The sequence below is a fragment of the Vanrija albida genome (genome assembly GCF_041260175.1).
Source record: "Vanrija albida strain AlHP1 chromosome Unknown contig_3, whole genome shotgun sequence".
Lineage (NCBI taxonomy): Eukaryota > Fungi > Basidiomycota > Tremellomycetes > Trichosporonales > Trichosporonaceae > Vanrija > Vanrija albida.
In genome coordinates this window covers 2,811,197-2,837,742 of record NW_027191422.1, presented here as the reverse complement: position 1 = coordinate 2,837,742, position 26,546 = coordinate 2,811,197, and the positions used below count along the sequence as shown (strand labels likewise).

Below are 26,546 nucleotides of genomic sequence, written 5' to 3'. Positions count from 1 at the left end.
CGACGACACTTGCACTCGCAGCATCACGTCGACACACCCCCAGAGCATGCGGTAATCACCCCGGCATACGCGGCGAACATGGCAACGAGGACATCTGGGCGCTTTGCGCCGCCCCCACCGCCGCACGTCGACCTCCCCACCAGCACTCGCCCACAGGTCGTCGATGAGGGCGGGTTCGAGCTCAGCGACGAACAGATTGCCGCCAAGGAGGAGGGCGGAGACGTGAAAGAGGAGGAGGTTGAAGAGGAGGCTGTGGAAGTCGAAGAGGATGAAGCAGACGAGAAGGACGACGCCGACGTCGACGAGGCCATCGAGGTGGAGGAGACTGCGGTCGAAGCACCGGAGGCCGTGGAGGAGACACGGCAGCCCCTACTGAGCGTGTCGGAGAGGTGAGAGTCTGCCGCATGCTCCAGCTAACGTGCAGCCTGATTCTGCAGTACTCGCTCCTCCAGACTCGCCACCACCATATCAACCACCTCCTCCCCCTCGCCTTCTCGCACCCTCCTGTGCCCGCACACAACCGCCCGCGTCTACGCCCGAGCGGAAACAAGCCGTTCGTCTTTCCCACACCGCCCCCACCGTCCCAGCCACTCCCATCGCGGGAGTACCATGCACCCGTGAAGCCGAAAGAGGGCAAGGATAAGGAAGGCGACGGCGACGACAAGGACGCAGACGGTGACGACAAGAACAAGGACAAGGACAAGCCGGATGCCGAGGCCGGCGATGCGCCTGACGCACCCAAGCCCAAGCGACGCCCGAAGAAGGCCAAGGTCATCGAGGGTGTGCAGCCACCAGCGCACGAGATTGAGTGCATCGCGCGCGTGACGCTCCAGGTCGGCCCCGTGTCCTTCCACAACACCGAGCTCTGGATCGGGCGCTTCGTTGAGCCGCACATGAGCGGTACGGTGCGCGGCCGCGTGCCGAAGGATCAGCGGCCGCCCCCACCGCCCAGGGAGCCGAAGGAGAAGCGGCCTCGGGTGTCGACAGACGGAACGGCGGCCAAGCGCCAGCGCAAGGAGCCCGTACCACTGACGCCGGCACGGCGCGCAGAGGCGGCAGCGCGTGCCGCCGGCCGGCCGCCAGCTGTCAGGCCCCCGCCTCCAGGTGCGCCGGCGGCGGGCCCGTCGACTCCAGCACGGCCACCGCCCGCGCCAGTGGGCGGAACGGGCCCCGTACCCGGCGCGACGTCGAACCTCACCCCGCCAAGATATGCCTCGCGGGCGGATATTGTGGGTTGATAAGGCTCTCCCAGTGCTAACCCGCCCAGCCGCAGACACTCATCCAGCGAGTCAACGCCGCGGCCACGCAGCACCAGTGGCTCTCGATCCTCATCCACAAGGCGGCGAGGAACGTCGCCAACAAGGACGAGCTTGCCAAGCTCGGCCGCGTAGTCGCCCGTCTCGGACGAGGCGAGGGTGTTGGCGAGGGGCCTGAGATGCCTGGGTTGCCAAATGGGCCCACGATGGCAGGGTTACCCGTCCGCCCAGCTGGGCCCGTCCGACCACCGGCACCGGGTGCAGCTGGCGCCGTGAGGCCCCCAGCTCCTGCTGGTGCGGCTGGGGCTGTCCGGCCACCAGTGGCAGGTGCTGCTGGTGCTGGTGCTGTGAGGCCACCAACAGCTGCTGCAGGTGCTGCTGGAGGTGTGAGGCCGCCGGTGCCAGCTGCTGGGGCTGTGAGGCCAGCTGCGACAGCTCCTGCTGCGGCTGGAGCTGTGCGTCCACCAGCACCAGGCGCGGCTGGCGCGGCTGCCCGACCTCCAGCCGCCGCACCAGCAGCTGCACCGCCAGCGCGGCCACCCGCGGTCCGACCCCCAACGGCCGCTGCGGGCCCTTCAACAGGCTCGCCTGCTGCCCGGCCCCCTGCCGCAGTCGCCACTCCGGCACCAGCAGCAGCAACGCCTGTTCCCCCTCGGCCGGCTCAGGCTCAACCAGCAGCTGCTGTGGCCCCACCACCCGCTCCTGCACCTGCTGCGCCCCCAGCCAACGACGACGCAGAGTCCGAGCTGTCGGAATTAAGCGATATCGACATGACGGGTCCGCCGCAGGAAGGAGGAGGGATCGCCCCCTGTGGCCACTTCCGCTGCGATTCGTACCCGCAATGTGGCTACGACTCCGATAGTGACAGCGACGTCGACATGACTGGTCCACCGCAGGTTGGCGGCGGCGAGGGCCCCGAGCCCGAGAGGGCGGAGTTGCCACCTCCAGAGGCTGCTAAAGCTGTCGAGGACGCAAAGCCTGAAACTGTCACTCCGGCTGCGCCCATCTCTCAGCCTGCGACACCAGCATCAGTTCCGTCGTCGTCAGCCCCCGTGGCCTCTCAGCCCGCAGCCGCTGCAGCTTCTCCAGCTCCAGCGCCTCCAACCTCAGTTGCGACGGCTCCTCCGCCAGCGAGCACCCCTTCAGCCCAGATCTCGACCCCTACTCCCTTGCCGGCATCGGTGCAGACTGCCACCCCGTCGGCGCCCGCAACGGCTGGGCCCCAGCCAGCTCAAACTGCCACTCCCGGTGCACCTGCGCCGACAACGCCCTCTCCTGCACCTGGTGCTGCCACCGCAGCGTCTCATCGCCCATCAGCATCAGCACCAGCGCCAGGCCCACCGATACCTGGTGTCGTTCGCCAACCGAACGTCTACTACCCACCCCTCCCACCACTCAAGAACCCTCTCCCTGCACCCAAGGTCCGAGACTATCCCCTCCCTCCTGCCTTCCTTCTTGTGGCATTCAAGGAGGCGCCGACAGAAAAGTTTGTCATCCCATTGGGTGCGCAGTCGTTTGTGTCTCGAATTGGCGGTGACTATGTCACTGGTCCAGCACCCCAGCCACCGAAGGCGACGCCCACACCCCCACCACCGCCTCCCGTCGCGGAGGTTGCGGTGGCTGGGCCTCAGCCAACCGAGGCCCCCTCAGAGCCACCGGTGGAAGTAAAGGTGGAGGAGCCTGCCCCCGCGCCGGTGAAGAAGCGCACCCGAGGCGCTATCGCCAAAGCCGCAGCTCCACCCAAGCCAAAGCCAAAGACACCAACCCCAGAGCCTGTGAAGGAGCCGACTCCTGTCCCTCCACCCGTGAAGAAGGACCCGTACGCCGAACTATCTGTCGTGCCAGGCATGGACCCAGACGCTGGTACGGTGCTTATCTCGACATTCATCCCCACCGGTGTGTGGGACAAGCCGAAGTGGGACAAGTTTGGCAAGCGGCTGCCCTTTGACAACCCCGAGTTTGTGGAGAAGCTCAAGGCCAAGACCAATCCTCAGAAGGTGGCGCAACCTGAGGTTGGACCCAGCGACTCTACCGACAAGGCTGTAGCGCCCATCTCGCCAAAGCGTAGTACACGGCACCCGCAAGGACGCCCATCTGCTCCAGTGAAGCACGAGGAACGCGACTTCTTGCTCAACCTTGCTGCTGAGCCTTTCCTCCCAGAGGACGGTGCTCTGGAGCCCGTCACGATCCGCCTTGTTGGTTTGAATGACCATCTCTGGAGACGGGTTAAGGCAGTCGTCGAGGACGTTGAGCGTGTCGAGCTCGAGGCTCTGGCTCTTGCCGAACCGGAACTCAACAAGGCGTTGGAAACGAAGACAGCGCCTGCTGATGCTGATACTACGAGTGGCACCGTGCCGAAAGCTGAAACTGCACCGACGACGCCAGCTGTACCAGCCACTCCTGCTGTGGAAACTGCGCCGGCGACACCAGCAGCTGGTGCCACTGCAACTCCGGCGGCGCATCCCATTGCAAGTCCTGCGACACCATCTGTCCCAGCAACCGTGGCCCCTTCCACGCCAGCCCCCTCGCCGCTCAACCTCGCTGTCAAGAGACCGCCAATCAGTGACCTCGTGCGCAGCACCTTTCTGGAGCGCAAGAAGTCTCGCTTCCAATCCCTCCTCGCCCGTGTGGCACAACGCGTCTTCCCCAAGTTCCGCGTGGAAGGCCCGCCACTTGCCGTCCTAGTCGACACAACGGCAGACAAGTGGGCGCCGAAGCCATACCACATGACGACGCGACCACTGTACTCTCGTGACGAGGTGCCCGAGGCCGACGAAGAGGAAGACGGCGACATCTCGCGCGCTCTCACACCCCAGCCGGCACCAGCACGCAAGGGCAAGAAGGTGGCCGAGGAGCCGACCGTGACCTTCGAGATGCCGGTCAACCTCGATGGGCTGGACGAGCGCGTGGAGGCTGGCGCTGCCCGTTCACTCGGACGCGGCCGCGGTCGTGGCCGAGGACGCGGGACGCCAATCGTCCGCAAGACCATGCGTGGGCAGTATGGCGTCCCGTGCGAAGGCTGTGCACGACTCGGTCTCAAGGTATGGCGCCGTGGACCGAACGGCAGGTCAACGCGTAAGTTCTTGTTTGTGATCACGCTGACGCCAGTGTGTAACGCCTGCGGTGACAAGTTCTTGGCCGGCACGCTCGGCCCGCTCCAGGCCTCGGGCGCTGCGTCTGCCAACAAGGACGCGGACGACGGCGAGGACGTCAAGGTCGAGGACGGCGAGGAAGCGGACGGGGAGGAAGCGGACGGGGAGAAGGGGGACGACAAGGACGAGGAGAAGGCCGAGACGGGCGAGAAGGACGATCAGAAGGACGCCGAGAAAGGCGCTGAGGAGAAGGAGGCTGGAGGCGACGAGTCTGTGAAAGACAAGGCGCCTGATGGCGAGACGGCCGGCGCTGCCAACGGTTCGACGGCTGGCACACCCGCCCCCAAGGCTGCGGAGGGTGAGGATGCCACCGACGGACCTCCCGCTCCTCCAGCCAGAGATAGCGAGGCTCCTGCGGCTTCCGCAAAGGCCAGCACGGAAGGTATCGAGGTGGATGAGGGTCAAGCTGCTGTCAGCAGCAGCGAGCCGGCTAAGGAAGCCAAGGAAGCCTCGCCCTCTGGCAGCACGGCTGCCGAACCAGCAGAACCCAAGGCCCCTAGCCCCACAGCAGCGCCAGAGGCCGACAAGATGGACGTAGACGCATAATCAATATCCCATGGCACGATGAAGATGTACATCACCGCATGCTATAACTGTAAACACTCGATATGGCACAATGCAGGTTGGTGGGTGGCGCTCATTCACTCGTCGCCGTTCTAAGCAATGGTGATGCTGCGAAGGTTAGCCGGGAACCAGGCAACCGTTGTCATTACTCACCCGTTTGACTGCAGGTACTGCGTGAAACCCTCGACAGTCTTGGGCTCGGCGGCCTGGGCCTGGGCAATAAGAGGGCCGAGCTGTGTGGTTGTTAGCTTGATAGGCGACTCAAAGCGCAGCTACTCACAACGCCAGGACGCTCCTTGCTGCGACGAGCAAGCTCGCTCGCGGCAAACTCCTTCTCGTTTCCGACGCCACGAACGGGGTCATGGGCCTGACGCTCAGAAGCTCCAAGCTTGGAGAAGGACGACTGGAAGCCAGTGTCCTCGGGGTCGAGCTCGTTCAGGGCATCCTGTCCAGCGTAGGTAAGGTCCTGAGGGAGCGCAAAGAGGTCGAGCAATGCAAGGAAGATGGGGGTCCTGAGAAAGGTCAGAGTAAACTCGGCGGCATGCGCCACTCACCAGAAGCCAACAGTTGGCTCCACAAGAATGGCATCCGACTTGGTCAGGTACTTGGTCAAGCCGACCTCGATGACGCGACGGCTCTTGACGGGTGCCTTTTGGGTGTTGGGGAGGACGACACCCTTCATGAGGTTGCCAAACAGGCCAGGCTGGACGCTGTCGACGAACGAGATGGCGGCGTCGGGTCCAACATTGTCGATGGCGGCAAGGAAGGTGTAGAAGTACACGAAGCCTTGCGAGAACTGAGCCGAGGGCTTGGCTTGCAGACGGTTCAGGAGGAGCATGAAGATGTCGTTGGTGTACGTGCGCATAGTGTCGCTGGCAGGGTCAGCCACAATCTGCTCACGTGCAGGCCACTTACAGAGGGACAAACTCGTACAGGGCCTGGAGGATCTCAAAGCCGTACACGTCATTGTTCTTCGACGCAATGAGGCGCTGGAAGATACCAAGAAGGCCAGGGAGCTGGTTGTTGGAGACGACGACAGAAGCTCCACGCATAAGGAGGGCCTTCCAGATACGCGCCAAGGCAGGGACGTTGCCGCGCTGCTCCCACAGGGACGCCGAGAGCAAGGGGGCAAGGAGCTGCTGGTACTCGCTTGGCAGGTCGGTGGGAGAGTGCAGCTCGAGCAGCTGCGCAAGAATCTGGAAGATGTAGGGGATGAACTCTGAAGGTGCGGTGTTAGAATCATACGAAGGCCTCATGTAACACTCACCAGTGACGTCCTGGGCCAAGATGACCTCGGCAGGTCCGAAGAGAGCACCCTCGAAGGTAGCCAATGCCGCGGGGTTGACCTCGCAGATAAACCTGATGAGCGCAGAGATGGACTCGAAGCTGTACTGGTTGAAGCGGGGGTTGCTAGGGTTCTTGCTAATCTGGCCAACAATGTTGACCAGGCGGTTAAGGATAGCCTGGTAGTGAGGAGCGAGCTCGCCGCGAGCAGTGATAATGACACGCATCACACCTGGGGCTGTTAGAGAGACCAAAGTACGCTCCACATACACTTCATCAGGTAGTCGTTCTCGGCAATCTTCTCCGGAGTGCCACCGCGCTCGATGCTCGTGAACGCCGCCATGAGAATGTTCTCCGCGAAGGGGCGAACATCGACGGACGTGAAGCTAGCGACGGTTAGCGAGGTAACAAAAAGCATGTCGCGACGACTCACAGAGGCTGACGGCTCTCGTTCTTGATGAAGAGAATGCGCTCAATCGTCGTGGCAGCGTATGTGTAGATGACATAGTTGTCCGAGCTGAGGTGCTGGACCAGAAGGGGAAGAACCGACACAAGTTGGTCCTTTGTGAGCTGAGACGAGTCAGTTTCTAGTTCAACGGTTACACAACTGGACCCACTTGATTGCGGAAAGTGTAGAGGTACTTGATGGCGTCAACAGTGAGAATGGGATGGACCGTGCCAGGAGCCGCCTGCAGGTCGGCGAAGACGTTCTGGCCAAAGAAGTCGACAACGTCAACAAAGTTGTTGACCGAGGTAACACCACGCTGGGCCGTTGATCCACGAGCGGCAATGGACGTGAGCAGGTATATGGCTGTGTCCTTGCTCTTCCAGTTGGCTGAGGGGTTCTGCGAGTACTGCTGAAGGAACTGGGTGATGTAGCCCTGGATGATGCCGGTAACGTCGGCCTCGAAGTTGGTCATCAGAGCCTGCGTGAACTCGGTCGCGGCAGCACGGCGAGTGTCGCTCTCGGCAGACGGCTCAAGGTCGCGGCGAACATACTCGGCGGGGTCATCCTCGAACATCTCCTCTTCGTGCTCTGGTGAACAGTTAGCATACTGACCATGCAACAAGTCACCCACCTCGGAGGCTCATGTTGGGGAGGATGATCTTCTCGCAGAACGCAGTGAGGGTCTCCTTGGCCGCGAACATGTCGCGGTGGTTGCCCATCTTGACGACGACCGAAAGGAACTTGAGAGCGCGGGAGACGAGCTGCTCGTATCAGCGCTGAACGCTGCGACATGTGACTCGACTCACAACATCCTCGCGGGTGCCCGCACCAACGGTCGTGAGCATCTGCCAGACGCCGCTAACAAAGTTGCCGAGCTGGGGGAAGGCGTCCGAGTACTTCTGGGCATACAGCTCGGCAATCTCACAGATCGACGCGCGGATCTTCTGCAGAGGACCAGGAGTCTCGTCGTCGTCCTGAGGAAAAATCAGCAAGGAGTCAACAACACTGGGCACAACTCACATCACCCTTGAGCTCTGGGCGCTCCCAGCTCAAGTACTTGAGCAGCCAGCCCTGCTGGGTGCCCTCACCCATGAACGAAGCCATGTTGTCCTCGAAGAATGGGGGAAGGTCCTGGGACGAGAGGTCGTGGAAGATCTGGATAAGAAGGAGAAGTGCCTGGGCGAGGAGAGGGAGAGAGGCGTTGGGGGGGAGGGCCTGTCCCGCTGGGGTCGACAGGAGCTGGTCGACATGCTTGAAGAGCTCGAAGTGGGGCTTGCAGAAGCGGTCGAGGACGAAGTTGATCTCGGTGAAGAGCTTGTTGGTGCGGAACTGATGCCTCCAGCTAATACAACGTCAGCATGGTGCATTTGGTTGTGAACAGAGACACTTGCCGCTTGAAGATCGAGTGAGCGGTGGCGAGCACGCCGTTGTTGACAACAAAGTTGTCAGGGGTCAAGCTGTTGACAAGCTCCTGTGACAGTGTTAGAAGGACCGGTGCAGCTCGGTAGCACTCGGACTCACGTCGATAAGGCCCTCCCACTTGTCGGGGAAGTCGAGCCCAGCAATGGTTGACAGGCCCTCACCAATCTGGCTCTGAAGCTTTGCAGTCTGAGGCGTTCCAAGGGCAATCATGAGCGGGACGAGCTGGGCCTTGACAGCCTGCTTGTCCTGCTCGGCGATCTGCACCTCGTCCTCGTCACCCCACAGACGCTTGACCGTGTTCTTGAAGTAGAGTGCGCCTGCCTGGCGGACGACGGCGTCGGTGGCATCTGAGCGAACAATCTCGAGGACAATCTGGAGGAAGCCCTGTTGCTTCTCTCCCTGCCTGAGAGCGTCTTCGGCCTGACGACGTGCCGATGCGTCTGGGGAGACGGTCGCTGCGAGGTAGCTGGAGACGGCCTGGAGTGTCTCTGGCGTCGCCTGCATTTTGGGTAGAGGGGGTTTGGGTTAGGGTGTAGGTTGAGAGAGAGTTGAAGGGAAGCTCCGAGTGTCGTCAGTCGTCAGCAGTGAGCGCCGCCGCCGCCGCCGCCAGCCATCCACTGTTGGTTTTGACTTTCACAACACAGAGGGGCCTCGGACGCGTGGGAGCGTTATTCACTCCCCCTGGATTAGTGCCACGTGGCTTTGCCCCAGGCTGCTCCCGGCCTTCCGGATAAAAAAGCAGAAAATTTGAGTGATGAATTGCTGGCAGAGGGCTCGGCGGGGCTGCAAGACTTTTGCCCAAGGGGCCTGGCTGGCTGGCTGGCTGGCTGGCTGGCTGCGTGCAGGCTGAAGGCTCGCCAGGGTGCAGGAGGTAGGGTGAGCCGTGTGTGCCGCGCCGCTGCACGCAGAGATTTGTCTGGGTCCGTGGGTGGTTCGTTGGCTGGCTCTGGCTGGCAGGGCTTCTGCCGCCGCCTGGCTGGCTGGCCGGGACAGCAAAACGTTCATCCCCCTGCCAGCAAACATCTCTTTCTCCACTCTACTCTCAAAAAAGGTTACACATCGACCTCACTCAAAAATGATCATCTACCAGGACATCATCACCGGCGACGAGCTTGTCTCGGACGCTTACGAGGTGTAAGTAGTCTTGTCGACCCCTCCATCGCAGAGGTCGACCACCGCGCTCCATTGTTCCACCCCACTGACCCCTCCCCCCAGCAAGGAGATCGACGACGTTGCCTACGAGGTCGACTGCCAGAACATCATCATCAAGGAGGGTGATGTCGACATTGGAGGCAACCCCTCGGCTGAGGAGGCCGAGGAGGCCCTCGAGAACGGCGCCACCCAGGTCAACAACGTTGTCCACTCGTTCCGTCTCCAGTCGACCGTCTTCGACAAGAAGGTGTGTACCGTGGCTTGTGTGTGCTGTGGGCCAAATTTGCGGCTGTCCAAAGTTTGAGAGGGCAAGGGGCCCGTGGATGCGTCGCACACATGTGTGATGCGGTCCAAGTGCTGGCCGGGCCTCTGGGGAGACGCCATGGCCCCAGAGCCTACTTTGCACTAGGAGGGGCATACAATAGAGAGCGAGGCTTCCAATCATCGGCAATAGCTAACCTCTCCTAGTCGTACCTCACCTACCTTAAGGGCTACATGAAGGCCGTCAAGGCCGAGCTCGAGAAGTCGAACCCCGAGCGTGTCCCCATCTTCGAGAAGAACGCCCAGGCCTTCGCCAAGAAGATCATCGGCAACTTCAAGGACTACGAGTTCTACGTTGGCGAGTCGATGAACCCCGACGGCCAGGTCGCTCTCCTCAACTACCGTGAGGACGGCACCACCCCCTACTTGTGAGTTGCGCCTTGCTGTCGTCTGTTCAAGAGGCTAACCGTTCTCAGCACCTTCTGGAAGGACGGACTGAAGGCCCAGAAGATCTAAGCATCATCTGCATGCTTATCAGACGCTTCGAGGGGAGTTGTAGCAACGGAGATGTCGATGGAGATGAACTGTCGCACCGTTGTCGTTGGGCGCCACTGCTTGTGGGGGGTGCCACTTTCTTGACCTAACTCAGCCTCCATAAGACGGACTCGAAGCGCGCACGACAGACTTGACATGGCGGCAGTGCGTCAGCTTGGGTGCGAGCTGCTTTGGCAGTTCATCGGGTCTGGCTGCCGGGACCAGGGCTGCGCTGGCATGCTATACCCTACCGCGCTCACCCTCTTCGGCTGGGTGCCACGCATTGGGCAGCCAGCTCGGTGGCCGCGAGACTGGGAGCTCACACATGCTCACGTAACTAACGGCGTGCCGCCTCGAGAGAAGTGATGTGAGGAGGCATGGTCATGGAGGGGCTTGGTTGCAGCGGTGCGAGGAGAGGGATCGAAGCTGCCGGCTCGGAAAGGAAGATACGGACGTCATGGCGGGGCAGAGGTGAAGCGCCGCTGCTGACGAGTGGCCTCCTCCGGCTGGCTGATGTTACCCAGTGTGGTGATGGTTGGGTCAGGAGCCGCTGCTCCCCAGGCAGGTGCGATGGGGCCTCGGACTGTCTGCAGCGGAGGCGAAGACTTGGTGCCGTTGCGTTTCGAGGTAGATTTGAGGTCCAATCAACACTGGCTTGGATGAGGGATTTACGCGGAGACTGGCTGGCCGGGTAGCAGCAGCATCAGCCTGGCGCCGCACTGACGACTGGGCAGGTCGACAGACAAGAAGGTGGCTTAAGCAGGTGATCAGTGAGCGTGGACACAATGTAGCAACACTAGAACCCCCGGCTTGGCTTGGCTGATGCTGCCGGCGGGAAATGCACTGTCCCAGTAGACGTCATGCCAGTCGTGAAGCCATGTCGAGGCGACGACCAGTGAGGGAAGACCGGAGGGAAGGTGGACATGTGCCAAAGTCAAAGTCACGCACGCGCCACCGTCATATAAATTAACTTTCGGCACCACCGAACATTTGTTGTTGTTGCATTCCCCCGATACCCATCTCGCCCTTCCTCCACCCTCCCACCATGGCCATTGTGGACACCCACCCGGCCTTCAGGCTCGCAGAGAAGCACTTCAAGAACCGCTCCACTGCAGCCTTACCTGCGCTGCGCGGCCTGCCAGCCTCGCTGTGCTTACCGTTACTCGACCTCGCCCGCCCGGCAGAGGAAGACGAGGACTCGGTCTGGCGCGCGGGGTGGTGGTCGAACGTGTACAGCAGCGAGGTGCCCAAGGCCAAGTCGCGCAAGCGTCGCAACTCGCCGCTCGTGACCGACGAGCCTGCGCGCGGCGACCGCCCCGAGCTCGAGCTCGACGGCATGCAGCGTGTCTTCCTCGCCGACGGCAAGGAGGGGTTCGTCGTAGCTGAGGGTGAGTTTCGATGTGAGCACCGCTGACTCCAGGATGCGTCCTCGTCCCTGGCTACCTGGACATCGAGCAGCAGAAGGCCTTCCTCCTCGCCGCGCTGGCCGAGTATACCCTTCCCCCGAACCCCAAGTCGCTCGACACTCACTACTCGTTACCGCCTTCCCTCTTCGACGCCTACTCTACCACGCCCGAACTCCTCATCGCTCCCAAGCACCTCGAGCTTGATGAGACGGAGCGCAACGCGCGCTCACAGGCGGCCGCGGTCAACAAAGGCCCTCGCACTCTTGTTGAGACGGCGCCGGCGAGCAAGCTCGGCTACGACGAGGTCAAGCGCCGCAACGCGACGTGGACCGGCGACGACATGAGCCTTAAGCTCGGCTCCAAGACTGCCGAGGCGCTGATGAAGGAGCTCCGTTGGGCCAACCTGGGACGTGTCTACCAGGTGGGTTAGCTGGGGGGTGTGGGTGCCCGGAGCTGACCTAGCAGTGGTCGACCAAGACGTACGACTTCACCGCTCGCGGTAACATCGCCTTCCCTCAGGATCTCGAGGACGTCTGCCGCACCATTGTTTCTGACACGCCTTGGGGTGATGTGTACAAGAACGTCCCTGAGGAGGCCGTGCCCAAGTACTCGACCTGGGCCGATGACTACAGTGGGTGGCTGCTGGTCGTCGCCACACTGACGCGCAGAGCCCGACACTGGCATTGTCAACTACTATCAGAAGAACGACACGCTGATGGCGCACGTCGACCGTTCGGAGTAGGTGTAAGGTTGAGAGGCGCGTATCTGACGACGACAGGCTGGACCCTGCTCGCCCTCTTGTCTCCATCTCGTGAGCTACTCAACTGCCCGGTATGCTAAGCTCACACCCTAGACTTGGCCACTCCGCCATCTTCCTCCTCGGGACCGACTCGCGCGAGGACCCTCCCCGCCCTTTAATCTTGCGCTCTGGCGACGTTCTGATCATGTCTGGCCGCGGCCGTCAGGCCTACCATGGTGAGTCGCCGCCACACGGCTCGCCACGCACACACGAATGCTCACACCACACCTAGGCGTCCCCCGCATCATGGAGGGCACGCTCGCGCCACACTTCCTCGACGCCGACGGCGACTCGGCCGAGATGCGTGCGGCCAAGCGCTGGGTTGCCAACGCGCGCATCAACATCAACGCGCGCCAGGTGTTCCCGCCTGGCTTTACGGTCAACGATGCTTGAGCATTACGCATACACACATGTCCAACCACATGTCCCACACATGTCCCCCACACATGTCCCACCTGTCACGACTGTTGTACCTTGTACCGACTAGAACATAGCACGCGCGCTGCGCATACGACCCACCCACACGCAAGAGACACGAGCGCAACACTAGCAGTACCATCCAAACCCCATTCCACTCGCGCAACACTAGCAGTACCATCCAATCCCCATTCCACTCCGCAAAACGGTCCAGCCGGGGCCTAACGACGCATCATTCCCCTATCGAGGGACCATAGGGAAATGCATAAGACTGTATGACAGATGTGTACAACATGGGGTGGGGTGGGGCGAGGCGCGGGCTGACTGACGCTGCGTTGTCGCGCGCCAGAGCCTACACCAGCTCGCACGACGGGTGCCACGAGACCCACTGGCCTTGGGCGGGGACGGGGGCGCCTGCCTCGTCGACCGGCGGGGCAAGCAGGGCATCGGGCTCTGCGCCGTTCTTGTCCTTGCCATCGGCGCCGGCGTCCTTGGCGTCGCCGTCAGCGCCAGCAACCTTGCCATCGGCGTCGGCACCGGCCACCTTGGCCTCCTTGTCCGCCTCGGCAGCGACAGCCTTCTTCGGCGAGGCAGGCAGGAAGCCGGTGCGGCCAACGGGCAGGCCGTCGGCGTCGCTGAGGAGCCTGCCGCAGAGGAAGCAGGGGTGTCCGCTCATGTCGACGATGTGCGGGAGGCGGTAGAGGAGCTTTGCGACCGAGAGGTGGAGGGACGAGAGGTGCTCGGAGAGGACCTGTGCCGGGCCTTGGGGCGGGAGCGCGTGCACCGGGGGTGGCTGGGCGTCAGCCCTTCTCTCTCTCTCTCTCTCTCCTCCCTCCTGTCTCTACTCACCCGCCGGTCAGGATTAGGAAACACGCGGACCGCCAACACCTCGACGTCGGCCGCCGCCTCGCCCCCAATGGTACGCAGCAGCGCCCACACGTACCCCCGCGCGCCGAGGGTAACGAGCAAAGCCGAGCGACCGTACCGCAGCTGCGCCTCCAGCCCGGGATGGCGCTCGTTGTGCGCCGCCACCGCGGCGGGCAGCGTGAGCCCCGGCGCGGAGAGGAACGAGGCCTCCGGGATCGGGGGGTCGGGCAGCGGGCGCGCAGATTTGGCCGCGACGGAGCGGCGGTGCACGCGCGCGCGCGGGGGCACGGGCACGGGCGGGAGGGGAGGGAGCGGGTAGTCCGAGGTCGTGGGGTACGGGTACTCTGTGGTGCCGTTGCGCGCGGCGTCGGCGAGCGCGCGGAGCGCGGCCAGCCCCTCGGCTGCGCTGCCGGCCAGCTGTGCGGGGTTGGCTGCGCTGCGGGCGGGGTTGGGCAGCGGCGGGAGGGGGGGTATTGGCGGCTCGGGGGCGGTCGTCATTGTCGGTGATGGGGTGATGGGAGGTGCGAGGTTGCGTTGGCGACTGTTGTTCTTGCGGCTCGAGGTCGGTGGTGGAGGCTGGCGCGGGGGCATTTCGTCGTTGGACTGGGGCCACCGGACCGGTGTCGCGGGCTCTCGCCTTATGTCGGCGCCGGGCTCTGAGCTGGGTGCATAGCTGCACGGCGCATGCTTTGGAGTGTACGACTCGAGATGGCGACCGCTGGTAGTGAACCACCGCGGCTCGTGCAGAGCCCATCGACAGTGACGCAAGAAAGGAGGGCGCGGAGCCGTGCCGCGCCTGGTGATCGCGATCGGCGGCGACGCAGCGACGAACAGCGTCCTTGCACTCGGCCTCCATCTACCTCGCCCCGAACTCGAGCCAGCTCCAGTATCCCACACGCCAACCTCCAAAACCCTGGGAGCCAAAAGCTATGACCTCTGGCGGGATCGAACCGCCGACCTCATGCGTAACGCGTCAAGTGTTAAGCATGCGCTCTAACCAGCTGAGCTAAGTGGCCGTGAGAATTGCCTCCGATTGCTTTACATAAGCTCGCTACTCGCTTGCCCGCCCGGCCAAGCGCGCACCCCTGCCCGCGGCCGACCCCCGCCCTGTGGCACCGCCAAGCGGTGCGGTGCTGGGTGAGCACACGTGCGAGTCACCGCCTCCACTCTCGGCATCCAGCGGGTACGCGGCAGTGTGGGGCTGTGGCTGCGGCCGGCCGGGGGGAGGGGGGGCGACGACATCGATTTATTTATTCGTGGGGTGTCGTGGTCCTTGTTGTTGCTCTGCTCACTGCTCACTCTGCAGCATCTCTACACGCACACACAATGCCCTTCCCCCCGACACTGCTCGACGTGCCCCGTCGCGAGCCGACGCCCGGGCCCGACCTCGACGACAAGCACCGGGCGCAGCTCGACGAGATCGCGCGCCACTTCAATGCCGAGGGGTACACGCTCCCGACTGCCGAGGACGCGGGCGACGCCGTGCCGCTTTCGGAGCGCGAGATGATGTTTTTGGTGCGTGGCATGCTCCGGCACTACGCGGAATGCATAGCTGACGGCCGCAAAGAGCCAGGAGACGATGCTGAGGTGGGTGGTCGCATGCAAGAAAACAAGCACCACCCAGAGCCACACTGACGCACCGCTCCACTAGGTTTTTGAACGGTTCGTCGTCACTCCCGAGCCCCACCGCACCACACTAACGGCCCCAGCCACCAAGACGGGGGTGCACGCGACCATTGAGCGGCTGGAGCGCTGCATCGTGTGGCGGCGCTCGGTCGACATTGAGAACATTGACGCCATGGCCGCGCAGTGCGAGGACGAGGTGAGTGGCGCGGGGGCGGGGGGCGTCGGCGCCGACGCGTACTCCCCACCGGCGTCCTCCCCACGCCGACGTACTCCCCCACGCCGATACCCCACGCCGAGACTGACCCCACCAGTCGCGCTGGGGCAAGAACATCCTGCAAGGCTTCACGCCGACGGGCCACCCGATCCTCTACTTTTTCCCGTCGCGCAACCAGCTGCCGGTGGAGAAGCGGCGCGCCGTCAACGCCGTGTTCCTCGTCGAGCGCTCGATGGACCTCATGACCGACGGGGTTACGTGGGTGCCTGCCGTAGCTGCCTCTCTGACCCAACAGCTCAGTGTACGTCTGCTTCAACTTTGGCGGCAAGCGGCAGGGCCCGCCGGCGTCCGTGAGCATGGCGCACAAAACCCTGCACATCATGAGCGAGTACTACCCCGAGACGCTGGGCCTCGCCGTGCTGCAGGACATGCCGTGGGTCGTGCGCGCGTTCGTCAACCTCATGTGGCCCTTTGTCGACGCGCACACAAAGTCCAAGATCAAGTTTGCGAGTGGCAAGCAGACGTTCCAGGAGGCCGGGATCGGCGAGGACATCCTCCTCGCAGAGTGCGGCGGGAAAATGGCACTCCAGTACGACCATGACACGTACTGGCCCACCCTGATCCAGCGGTGCAAAGAGTGCCGCGAGGAGCACCTCCAGCGCTGGCGCGCCCTCGGCCCCGCGCTCGCTGGCCACTCTGAGCGCGACTTTAAGCACGCGCCGGCGAGCCCCACCGTCGCCCTCTCCCGGCCCGTCACGCCCACCACGAAGGAGGCAGTCGTCGCCACCACCGTTCCTGCGGCCCAGCAGGACGTCATCTAGCCCCCTCCCTCTCCACTCCACAGCCCCCATACACACTAGACCTGTAGATTAGCCTGCCCCACTTGCCCCTGTACACTACACAGTACATCTGCATCACATGACTCGTACAACGTTACAATGCAATCTCGATATGCTGATGACTGGGAAAATGCGTCGGCGTCGTGCAGATGTCGGCAAATTGGGTAGGCGTCAAATCGTAACAGGGCAAGGCAGGTCCGTATCGCCCGCAATCTATGTCTAATCGTCGTCTCCGTCCTTGGGCTGCCTGCCGAGCAGCGCCGCACGGCTGTCACCGCGTAGCCGGCTCAGGTCGGGGCGTCGCGCACCGTGCGCAATCGCATACTCGTCAGCCTCGTCGGCAATCTCGGGCCCGCTGGGGCGGAAGCGCGCCGGGCGCTCAATGTCGAGCGACTGCGTACCGCGGAGGCTGTCGGCGCGCGACCGCGCCGGGGTGTACGTCGGCGTCAAGGTGATGGCCGGGACAGCGCCCGAGAGCGGGCGCTGCTTGGCATGCGACGTGTCCTCGTCCGGGTGCGGGTAGATGTGCTCGACGGCCAGGTCGGGAAGCGTGAGCGGCATGGCCAAGGGTGAGGCGATCCTGCAAGGCGCCACAGGGGGGCTGAGCAGCACGTGCTGCGAGTAGGGGATGGGCTCGAGGGTGCCCGTGTTGGCACGCGAGCGAGCCGGCCGGCGCGCCTCCTCCGCCAGCTCGGCATCCTCGACACCGTGGCCCTCGTGATGCACAGGCGGCTCGATCACGCGCACTTCGGGGTGCCCGGCCGTCGTCATGAGCGCCGTATCCAGCTGGGACAGCCAGTCGCGCATCTCGTTCTCGGTAATGTTGCCGGGCAGACTGCGGGTCCGTGCCGGCGTGCGCGGGCCACTCTGGGCCGCGAGGCGTGCCCTCCGAAGTTGCTCCTGGCGTTGCTGAGCCTCGATCCAAGGGCGGCGCGCATGAGGGCCGATAATGACATCGACCGATTGGCGTCCCTCGATATCGATGCGCGCGCCCGCGCCAACACCCCGGACGCCGTGCACCTCAAGATCAGCCCAGCTTGGCGAGCCGGGGGCGTGAGGGTCGGCCAGAGGCAGCTGGCTCTCGCTGTTCTTCCGGATGTACACCAGCCTCATCTGCAGGTAAATGTAGACTGCCGCAATGATAGTGCCGATGAAGGTCGCAATCGTTGCACACCACGAGATGATCGTGTCTCGCGGGTTGTGGTGACCAAACGACATTCCGAGGTACACGATGACAAACTGCTTTGGCAGGGTCAAGAGGGCCGCCGCGCAGTACGATCCAAAGTGCGCTCCAGCACTGGCCGACACGGCCGTGACAATGTGCCCGGGGACGGCCGAGAAGCGCAGGATGAGCACAAAGGTGAAGCTCTTTTCGCGAATCAGCTGGGTGAGAGAGGCGTAAAGGCGATTCTTCTTCTCAAACCTGAACCTGTCAGCTCGCGCCATGCAAGGTTCGGCAACTCACTTTTGCGCACGGGCAGTGCACCACCACTTGAATGCCACCCATGTGGCCAGTTCGCCGAAGAATGTGCCTGCACAAAGGATACCGAAGCCCTCGCCAAGACCCCATACCAAGCCACACAGAATGCCGATAACTATAGATGTCAGCTTGGCACGCCACACAGGCACTGGACTCACTCTCATGTCCAACCAGCGGAGGGAACGAGACGATGACGAGGAGCACAATGGGTATGAGCCATCCTGCAGGCCACTCGCGGATCCGGCGTGTTACTGGCTGGCAGAAGTTTACGATCGTCGTGTGCTTTGCAGAGACAAGGGCCGAGATGGTGATAATGATGATCGCCAGGGCATACCATTCTGACCTTGTCAGCACAAGACCCTTTCAGCCACTCACTGTACAGATGCCTTCGCAGTGCACGGCGAAGCGCAACCTTGTAGTCCATGTCCTTTAGATAGGCGCGGGCCCACTTGTAGTCCTCCTTGAGGAGGACCATGACGGTGGGTGGCTGGTTTGGGTTCGTACATGGCACCTCGAGTGTTGTCGTCTCGAGCGCTGCTGGCTCCTCGGTCGTGGGCGTGGTAGGTGCCGTGGCCTCGGGCCTCGTACTTGATGCGATCGTGCTTCGTGCGACTTCCTTCTCCGACACGGTCGTGTCGTATGCCGGCGGGTCAGCGAAGTGAACCGCTGCGCCGGCCTTCTCGTCGATGGCAGTCGACTCGCCGACGGCTACTGGCTCTGGCGTAGCACTGATTGGCGGGGTCTGCGCCTCGAGGTCGACCGAGGCGCGCCGTCTTGGCGAGCCGTCCGTGTCGCGTCGCAAGAAGGCCGGGCGTAGTCGTGTCGTACTCGAGAGGATTGAGGGAAGGCCCATCGTTGCAAATGCCGGCGCGCCACTTTGCGCGAGTCGATAACCACGAAAAGTGAGAGGAGAAGAGCAACCTCACAAGAGTGAGCAGCACCGTCGCGCAAGCCAGTGCAGTCGCGGTGTGGGTGCAAGTGGGGGTGGCCAAGACAAGGCTGCAAGCGCCGGAAACTTGACAAGGGCTGGGCGGGCTAAAAACAAAATGCCGAGAGAGTGCAACACGTGCGAGCCGTCGGAGGTCGAGGTATTGTGGAGTTGGCCGTCGGCACCGATTTGTCGCGTTTTACTGATGTGATGCACACGAGCGAGCTGCAGTTGACCAAGAGATGTGATCAGTAGACAATACGCAGTTGCAGGATGAGAACCAGCCGAACACACCGGTCGCGCCGGTCAAATGTCTGTCGTGCGTCTTTCTCGTTTACCGCACATTGCGGTGACAGGGGCCGAGCCATGGCCAAACCGGGGGTTGAGTGGACAATGGAGCGCCTGGCTGGCGTCCATACCCCACACGGGCTGGGCGGGGGGCAGGCCGCGCGGGGTACGGCGTGCGGCTTGCAGCCAGCGCGCGTGCGACGGCGGTGATAGCAATGGGGGCCGCCTGGACTTTTAACCTGGCCACCTGGCCACCACCCTGAAACCTGTCCACTTGGGACCGCGTGCTAGTGGCCTGTTCCTGGTTGCCGAATGCCACCAGGCAGGGAGTAGAGAGTAAGAAACGAGCTGCAAGCCTGTGGCTTTCACCGCAAAGTATTCTTAGACCGGCATGGTGTGGGGCTGCGATCCTTCCCACATCCCTCCTCGCTTCGTTGCCTGCTTCAACCGCCAGTACACAACGCCCTCGACTCTGGCCCAGCGAGCAAAAAGGGCCGGCGCTGACTTGCGCGCCGACCCCAGTTGTGCACAGGACGTGCTCCTCTCCCTCCCTGGAACGTGGGGGAGGCACTTGGCCCTGGGCAGATCTGAGCCGCGCGCAACCGGCCGGACAACGGCCCGGCCAGAGGACGAGGCGAGGCCTCGGCAGTATATACACTGCGTCTGGCGCTCAAGGAGATTGATGCGACACTGTCAACCCGAGGACAGATACGCTACCTACAAGCGAGCAGCCCATGAGCCCGCTTGTGCAGGCTGTGCACACCCATGTCCCCGCGGCTTAGGTCGCAGCTAGCCACATTGAGCGGTGCGAGCGCGCCAGCATGCCGCCAGATCGACGAGATCGATCGTGTGGGTGCGGTGTGGGTCAGGCCTGGAACGAGCGAGCGAGCGTGGTCGATCGTGCCAAGCGTGCGTTTGAAGCTCGCCCGCTCGCTGGGTCGTGGGGTGCCGGCATTCGGCAGCACCCAATGTTGCGTGCGTACAAGTTGTCGGCGCCAGTCCTCCGCTCCTCCCTGTGAATGCCATGTGTGGCACGCCTAGCACGTCGCCCAAGGTTCTCCACGTGCCCGTTTTATTCGGCCTACCCCAATAACGCCAGAGTGACGGAAGCTTTCCTTAAGGACTTTCCCCGCACGGTCGTGCAACGTCATAGGAATTTGGACCGGTTAGGCGTGCAATGTCGTCATTGGCTTGCGTGCCTAATGACAGCTTAGGCGGGGGCCATTGGGGGTGAACTGTCACCTTCCTTTGGATGCTGCTGGCCGTTGCTGGCTGGTGCTCGCCTCGCCCGTCATCTTTGACGACACAGTGGGTGCCACCACCACGACTGACTGACTGACTCTGCACAAACGACCACCACACACACCCCTCAACCGCCCGTTGTTGTTGTTGTTGCTGCTGCCGCTGCTGCTGCTCATCGACAACTCGCAGCACGCAACACACCCATTCACACACACACACACGACAAGGACGAGACCGACGACCCGCACCCACCCAGCTCGTAACAGCTCGCCCTCTCTGCCCCACCCGACCTCGGTCCAGTGACATCTCTCGGCTTCACATTACCGACTCGTCACAGGTGTGTTACCTTCCCCCCATCATCCTCGTCCACCTTTCCCCCTCGCCCATTTCTACGCGTCAGCGCGAGCACGAGCCGCCCTTGCCCCGTCCCAGTGCTCTCCTGACCTCTCCCCACAATTCTGTCGGCCGGTGGAGGAAGACACGGACGGCTGACGGCGACTCTGCCCATCCACACCTACAACCACATCCATCCGTCATCCAACGCTCCCACTCGCGCATCATCCCCGTCTGCCGCTTCCACTGGTGCTGACACGCATCCACTGCTGTTTCCCGACACTCGCGCGCCTCTCGCCATCTCGCAGACACCATCAGGCAACGCCTAGTCTATTGCATCTCGTCAAATCTACCCAACCTCCCCGCGCGTCGCCGTTATAATGTCTGCTGGCGCTCCCACTCCCGACAGCACAAAGGCAGTGTCCAAGGAGGACGCCAAGGTGCGTGTCGTGTCGTGCCGGCCACTCGCTTCGACGAATGTGCAAGTGGCCGCGCGCTTTAACCCCCTGCAATAATGCTGACAGTGCGGTCCCCAACCGAATATTGCACCTCGCTTCGATCGTCCGCTTGCGCACGAACAGGCCGCCTCCGCGTCACCAGCCGCATCCAAGGACGCTGCCTCGCCGGCCGAGACACCCAAGTCGCCAGTAACGGCCGCTACGCCCGTGTCCACCACCACAACACCTGCCGGCGACAACGGCTCGTCGAGCAAGGCGGCCGAGACGCCAACCCCAGCCACGTCGGCGTCGGCAGCGTCGGCAGAGGTCGACCACGAGCCAGCCGACGACGAGCCGCTCCCCGACGAGCCGGACGGAATCATCAACATGGAGATCTTCTCGCAGATCCAGGACATGGACGACGAGGACGACGAGGACGAGGAAGGCGGCGGCCACGAGTTCTCAAAGGGCATCGTGTGGGGATACTTTGAACAGGCCGAGAACACGTTCAAGTCGATGGAGGAGGCAATGTGAGTAACCCGTGCGCGAGCGCGCGCTGACGGTTTAGCGCCGAGCCTTCCCTCTCCAAACTGTCGTCGCTGGGCCACTTCCTCAAGGGCTCGTCAGCCGCGCTCGGCATCATCAAGCTGCAAGACTCGTGCGAAAAGATGCAGCACTACGGCAACCTCCGAGACGAGGAGGTCGGCGCGCCCCTGACCGAGGAGGAGGCCCTCAAGCGCATCAAGGCTCTGCTCGCCGACTGCAAGCGCGACTATGCCGTCGCCAGCCGGTGGCTCCGACGACTGTACGGTGAAAACGTCTAGACGTAGATGTGGCCGTAGAGTGGACGACGTAGGGCTCGACCAGTCTCTCTACCACTACGCTAGGCAGACCCGCAGACCGCTTCGACCCACACCCCCTGGCTTGTTGGTGAACCATGACGACTGTAGCATTTGAGCTTGTTCATTCTCCCTCTCTCTCCCTCTCTCTCTCTCTCTCTCTCTCTCTCTCCCTCAGACTCTGTGGCTTTTCCCCCATCTTCTTCCCCACCCCTTGCCTGTACGTCCGTACCTGTGCGACAACGGCGAGACATAATGAAATGGCTGTTCCCATATGCTAGTGACACGAAGACTACAATGCTGCTGCTGCTGCTGGTGCTGCTGCTGTTGCCTCACCGCTGGCCCCACGACGGTCGCAGGAAGCTCAGTCTGTTGCTGCCCGACTGGCTTGCCTGTCCGCCCGACCCAGACGCGGTGGGCCTGTCGAGGAACATTTCGTGTCTGCCGCCGCTACCAGGGTGTGGTGGCACTGGCGGTGGCGGCCGGCTTCCAGGGATGATGGGTGGCGCACCAGGTGGTGGTCTGCCGGGGGGCGGTCCCCACGAAGAATTGGGCGAGGGCACGCGCATCATGTTGGCCGGCGGTGGTCTCTGGGCAAACCTCTGGGGTGGGGGCTGGTGCTGATGCTTTTCGTTTCTGCCTTGATATCCCTGCCCCTGCGCATTATTCTTCTGGCTCTCGCGCCGGCCAGGTTTGAGATCTGGCAGCTCAATGGTCGAGAGATACACGGCGAGGTTTGGCGGCGGTGTCCACTTTGGCTCCTCGCGCAGTGGTCTAGATGGTTAGCACGGGTAGTCTGTCGCCAGTGCCACAGGGCTACCTCGCCTCCTCGCCTAGCCTCGCGCCACAGCCGCAGCCGCAGCTGCTGCCAGGAACCGAGGCCCGGCACGGCTTGGGCGGCGTGCACGCCTCGCACTCACGAATTATCGTCGAGGTTGATGACGCGCGGTGGCTTGGGGACGGCCGGCAGGGGGTGCGCGTCTTCTTCTTCCACGACGTATTGATGGAGGTCTTGCAGGCCCTCGCGGTGGCGGAACCTGGGGAGTCAGCGCCGCGCCCGCTTGCACGCCAGCGCGCCCCCGCCCTGGCGCCACGACCCACCGCTTGACATCGAGCGCGACCTGCAGGGCGCGCTGCGCCGCCGCAGCCTTCTTGGACCGGATGATAATAAACAGCACGTTGGGGTCCTGCAGCAGCCCTATCGCGCGCTGCGTGTGCAGCGCGACGTCGGTGGTCGTGCCCACAATGACCTCATTGGGTTCCTCCTGGTGGCGCGTGTCAGCACGCCTGCTCGCACCAGCGCTCACGCCTCACACGCACCGGCTCATAGTCGACCTGCGGGGCAGGCGGGGGCGACTTGCGCCGGAGCACGCCGCCGGCCGCGGGCCTGCCTGGGGCCGGCGCGGGCGGCTTGCTTGCCGGCGCAGCGGGTGCAATGGGCGGCTCGTCGATACCCGCAACGTCGAACAGGTTGAGCAGGCTTGTGTGGTCTCAGCATCTCGGGGCTCGGGGCTTTGGCTTTGCCGCACTCACCTGGCCACGAACAGCGTCTCCAATCCGCGCAGGTCCTTGATCTCGTGCCCGAGAAACCGGTCAATGTTGTAGTGCAGGAACTGGATCTGCCCCGAGCCGTTTGCGTCTGGGCGCCGCCCGCTGCCTGTCAGCGCGAGCAAGGCCCAAATAACCCACAGGCACACCTCGACGGGCGGGTCGGGCCGGCGGTCGAGGCTGCATATCATGTCCTTGCCGATACCTGACCCGAACCCGTCCTTCTTCCACATGTACTTGTTGCTGCGGGTGCGTGAGCGCGTGCGCGTGCGCGTGGTGTGCCCAGCCGCCCACTCACCCCTCAAACGTAAAGGTCCATTCCTGGGGTCAGCGCGCACCGCAGCCGCAGCACCTACCACCGACGAACTGGCCGTCAGCGCCGTCCCCGCGGCCACAGCTACACTCACAGCTTTGCGCGGTTCTCAAACACGATGCCCTCGTCCGGGCCGTGCAGCTCGAGCCGGCGCGACTTGAGCCGGTCGGATACGAAGCCCGAGGACGCGAGCTTTGCGCCGCTGAACGCGTCTGTGGGGGTGTGAGCGGGGGCCGGGGAAGGGGGAGGGGTGGGCACGGCGCGCGTCGACGCCGCGCCGAGGTGTGCGCTCGCTGCGCTCGCGCACGCAGCACTCACCATACAGCACCGCACTATACACCTCGCCCTCGCGCGGCTCGCGCACGCGCGCAAACCGCACCTCGCCGCCGCCGGTCGAGCTCGGGCCCGCGCCGGGGATAGCGCCGCCCTCGACCACCTCGAGCACGGCCGGGTTCTGCGCCGACGGCAGCAGCCGGAGCGTGTAGAGCCCCTTGTCGCGGAGGGCCATGGTGTGGTGCAGCGGGGAATGGGGGGATGGGTGATGCTACGTGTTGAGATGTGGGCTGGGTTGAGGTGGACAGTGGTCGCCGCGAGCGCGCTGTGCACCGTGTCACGGTCGTCGCTGTGCTCTGGCTCGCTCGCTCGCTCCCAATTGTTATTGCCCCGCGCCGGCCCAGCCAGCCGTCATTCCGCCCACCCCCACCCCCACCGATCTCAGGGGCCGTTCCTCCCGTCTACTGCCCGCCCGCGGCATCGCAACACCGCATTCACTGCATAGCATCAGTCGCAGTGAAACACCAGCCTATGCATATGCTTGCGCTACTTGCGGTGCGCTACTTACACACATGGTCGACGACCCACGCAGGACACACTATACACTGATAAGAGATCCAATGCCAAACCCAAATTAGGCTACAACACGTCATCTAACAACGCGACAGCTTCAGCTTCCTCTCCATGCCTGGCTTCATCGCACGCGGCCTCCCACTCCAACACCCGCGGGCTCGCCAAGACCCTGGTCGTGTGAGCACAGTCCACAAGTCTGCCACTCACTTGCTCTTCGAGAACCCGCGCAGCTCCAGGCCCTCCAGGCTCGTCACGCGCGAGATGGCCACATACGCCTGACCAAAGTCGAACGTCTGGTTCAGATCGACACGAACGCGATCCAGTGTGAGCCCTTGGGCCTTGTGGATCGTCAACGCCCTGCAGAGTCAGCACACGAGAAGAGCTGTGCAGCTCACCACGCCAGGATGAGCGGTACTTGGATCCGAGTCGCCTCGATCGTCCCGTCTGGGTGCTCCAGAGATTGTGGCATCGCGGGGATGAGGACGCGGTCCGGGAGGATGAACCGGCAGTTCGTCGGAGAGAGGAATGCCACGACAGGCCATTTGCCGGGTGCGACCTCGTTGGAGCGTGGGAGCGCAACACCACTGGCCTGAGCCTCCTCCTTTGACATGAACGCGACGACCTTGCCTGGGGAGGGTTAGAGGGCACGATTGGCGATAGAGCCCACCTGTCGAGCCGTTGACGAGGCCAGGGTAGTCCTACATGTTAGCCCCTGTGACATCGACGATCAGACACACCGCCCAGTTCTGTCAAGGTCAGCCGCTGCCAAAAGCGTGACTTACGAAGACCAGCATGACCTGGGCGCCTATCCGGAGCGAGACCTCTGCAGGCCAACGGGACCGCTCATTCAAGATACGTGTTGCTTCCTCGTCTGACAGGGGACGCTTGTTTGCCGCCTTGCCGGCGACGTCGACCGACTTGTAGTACATCATCGACCCCTCTAGTGCAGCCAGCCGAGCGGCATTCTTGTTGACAGCTTCGTAGCGTTTCGGGTACCTGTCGCGGGTCAGAGGAGCCCGGGGACACCGACTCACAGCCAGATTGGCTCCACCCCCTCTGGGCTGATGAGTGTGCGGTCGCAGTTCAACAGGACGTCCTCTTGCTCGTCCGAGATTGTCCCGCGGCGCAGCGACTCGAGTGTCTTGATAAACACATCATCGTTCTGGCGGTACACCCGGGTCAGGGTGACGACGTTCTGCTGGGCAAAGATCTTGTCCCAGCACTCGGTGTCGAAGGCGTAGTAGACGTCCTCCAACTTGTGAACCGGTGGGAGTTGGAAAAAGTCGCCGCAGAACACCACCTGGTAGGTGAGCATCTCACCACTGCCTATTCACCTACCTGTATCCCTCCGAACGGTTTCCAGCTCTCATGCCCGCGCACAGCTCGGCCAATGTAGTCTAGCTTCTCGAGGAGATCCGCATGGATCATGGACACTGAGCAGTCAGCGGCAGGCGAGGGCCACTACACACCTTCGTCCAAGATGAGAACGTCCGTGTTGAGCCAGTTGGCCTTACACACGCCCGACCGGTTGATATGGTGCGCAAGCGCATCGGCTGGCTTGAGGCCGAGCCCGATGCCAGCCCAAGAGTGGACCGTCCTCCCGCCGATGTTGAGCGCTGCGATGCCGGTCGACGCAGTGACGGCAAACTTCTTCCTCCGCCACCCCTTTGCCTTTTCGAGTGCGCGGATGATGGCGCGCAGGACGACCGACTTGCCCGTACCCGCAGAGCCAGTGAAGAAGATGTTGTCGCCGGCGAGCACGCGGTCGACGACTGCCTGCTGCTGCGCCGAGAGCTTCGGGTCGTCCTGCGTCGGCTGCAGCTTGGGCACGTCGAAGAACGGGTGGTGGACGGGGCGCTTGGAGTAGCCCCGCGGCTTGATCTCGGGGTACAGGTCCATGTCGAACTGTGGGAGCGCTGGATACACTGGTGGGAACAGCCCCGGGTCGGTCTTTGCCGGCGCTGATTCCACCTCGGGGGTGATGAAGGGCTTGGTATCTGCCTTTGTATCTGGAGGGGGAGGGAGGACGGGCTCGATGCCGTGGTGCAGCC

The 26,546-nt window shown here is 63.2% G+C and overlaps 9 protein-coding genes and 1 non-coding gene across 10 annotated transcripts; 5 read left to right on the top strand and 5 right to left on the bottom strand.

Annotated features, from left to right (window-relative positions):
• Positions 1 to 78: 78 nt before the first annotated feature.
• Q8F55_004419 (uncharacterized protein) lies at positions 79 to 4,954 on the top strand (the record flags this gene model as incomplete). The annotated part of the gene is made up of 3 exons (XM_069352934.1): positions 79 to 389; positions 425 to 1,229; positions 1,268 to 4,954. 3 exons carry the CDS (start codon positions 79 to 81, stop codon positions 4,952 to 4,954), a joined length of 4,803 nt encoding a protein of 1,600 aa, XP_069210352.1.
• Positions 4,955 to 5,064: 110 nt separating this feature from the next.
• Positions 5,065 to 8,630, bottom strand: CSE1 (importin-alpha export receptor; the record flags this gene model as incomplete). Its single annotated transcript, XM_069352933.1, has 14 exons — positions 5,065 to 5,080; positions 5,126 to 5,205; positions 5,253 to 5,484; positions 5,527 to 5,844; positions 5,888 to 6,191; positions 6,240 to 6,488; positions 6,527 to 6,642; positions 6,690 to 6,826; positions 6,874 to 7,292; positions 7,336 to 7,465; positions 7,511 to 7,678; positions 7,725 to 8,046; positions 8,096 to 8,175; positions 8,226 to 8,630. 14 exons carry the CDS (start codon positions 8,628 to 8,630, stop codon positions 5,065 to 5,067), a joined length of 2,976 nt encoding a protein of 991 aa, XP_069210351.1.
• A 571-nt stretch (positions 8,631 to 9,201) lies between these two features.
• Positions 9,202 to 10,055, top strand: Q8F55_004417 (uncharacterized protein; the record flags this gene model as incomplete). The annotated part of the gene is made up of 4 exons (XM_069352932.1): positions 9,202 to 9,260; positions 9,342 to 9,525; positions 9,747 to 9,967; positions 10,016 to 10,055. The coding sequence occupies 4 exons, from the start codon at positions 9,202 to 9,204 to the stop codon at positions 10,053 to 10,055; spliced, it is 504 nt and encodes a 167-aa protein (XP_069210350.1).
• A 1,063-nt stretch (positions 10,056 to 11,118) lies between these two features.
• Q8F55_004416 (uncharacterized protein) lies at positions 11,119 to 12,671 on the top strand (the record flags this gene model as incomplete). The annotated part of the gene is made up of 7 exons (XM_069352931.1): positions 11,119 to 11,461; positions 11,494 to 11,900; positions 11,945 to 12,110; positions 12,148 to 12,217; positions 12,258 to 12,290; positions 12,333 to 12,454; positions 12,511 to 12,671. 7 exons carry the CDS (start codon positions 11,119 to 11,121, stop codon positions 12,669 to 12,671), a joined length of 1,302 nt encoding a protein of 433 aa, XP_069210349.1.
• Positions 12,672 to 13,047: 376 nt separating this feature from the next.
• On the bottom strand, positions 13,048 to 14,153 carry Q8F55_004415 (uncharacterized protein; the record flags this gene model as incomplete). Its single annotated transcript, XM_069352930.1, has 2 exons — positions 13,048 to 13,488; positions 13,545 to 14,153. 2 exons carry the CDS (start codon positions 14,151 to 14,153, stop codon positions 13,048 to 13,050), a joined length of 1,050 nt encoding a protein of 349 aa, XP_069210348.1.
• Positions 14,154 to 14,492: 339 nt separating this feature from the next.
• On the bottom strand, positions 14,493 to 14,578 carry Q8F55_004414. Its single transcript has one exon. It is a non-coding gene; the product is annotated as a tRNA-Val (tRNA).
• A 310-nt stretch (positions 14,579 to 14,888) lies between these two features.
• PDR16_1 (Phosphatidylinositol transfer protein (PITP)) lies at positions 14,889 to 16,223 on the top strand (the record flags this gene model as incomplete). Its single annotated transcript, XM_069352929.1, has 6 exons — positions 14,889 to 15,077; positions 15,130 to 15,149; positions 15,214 to 15,224; positions 15,272 to 15,384; positions 15,500 to 15,660; positions 15,698 to 16,223. The coding sequence occupies 6 exons, from the start codon at positions 14,889 to 14,891 to the stop codon at positions 16,221 to 16,223; spliced, it is 1,020 nt and encodes a 339-aa protein (XP_069210347.1).
• A 237-nt stretch (positions 16,224 to 16,460) lies between these two features.
• Positions 16,461 to 18,574, bottom strand: Q8F55_004412 (uncharacterized protein; the record flags this gene model as incomplete). Its single annotated transcript, XM_069352928.1, has 4 exons — positions 16,461 to 17,664; positions 17,707 to 17,836; positions 17,880 to 18,059; positions 18,097 to 18,574. The coding sequence occupies 4 exons, from the start codon at positions 18,572 to 18,574 to the stop codon at positions 16,461 to 16,463; spliced, it is 1,992 nt and encodes a 663-aa protein (XP_069210346.1).
• Positions 18,575 to 20,892: 2,318 nt separating this feature from the next.
• Positions 20,893 to 21,773, top strand: YPD1 (Phosphorelay intermediate protein; the record flags this gene model as incomplete). Its single annotated transcript, XM_069352927.1, has 3 exons — positions 20,893 to 20,952; positions 21,094 to 21,479; positions 21,518 to 21,773. 3 exons carry the CDS (start codon positions 20,893 to 20,895, stop codon positions 21,771 to 21,773), a joined length of 702 nt encoding a protein of 233 aa, XP_069210345.1.
• Positions 21,774 to 22,120: 347 nt separating this feature from the next.
• Q8F55_004410 (uncharacterized protein) lies at positions 22,121 to 24,157 on the bottom strand (the record flags this gene model as incomplete). Its single annotated transcript, XM_069352926.1, has 10 exons — positions 22,121 to 22,562; positions 22,709 to 22,825; positions 22,890 to 23,053; positions 23,109 to 23,268; positions 23,322 to 23,441; positions 23,484 to 23,579; positions 23,635 to 23,657; positions 23,693 to 23,702; positions 23,744 to 23,861; positions 23,968 to 24,157. 10 exons carry the CDS (start codon positions 24,155 to 24,157, stop codon positions 22,121 to 22,123), a joined length of 1,440 nt encoding a protein of 479 aa, XP_069210344.1.
• Positions 24,158 to 26,546: the final 2,389 nt, after the last annotated feature.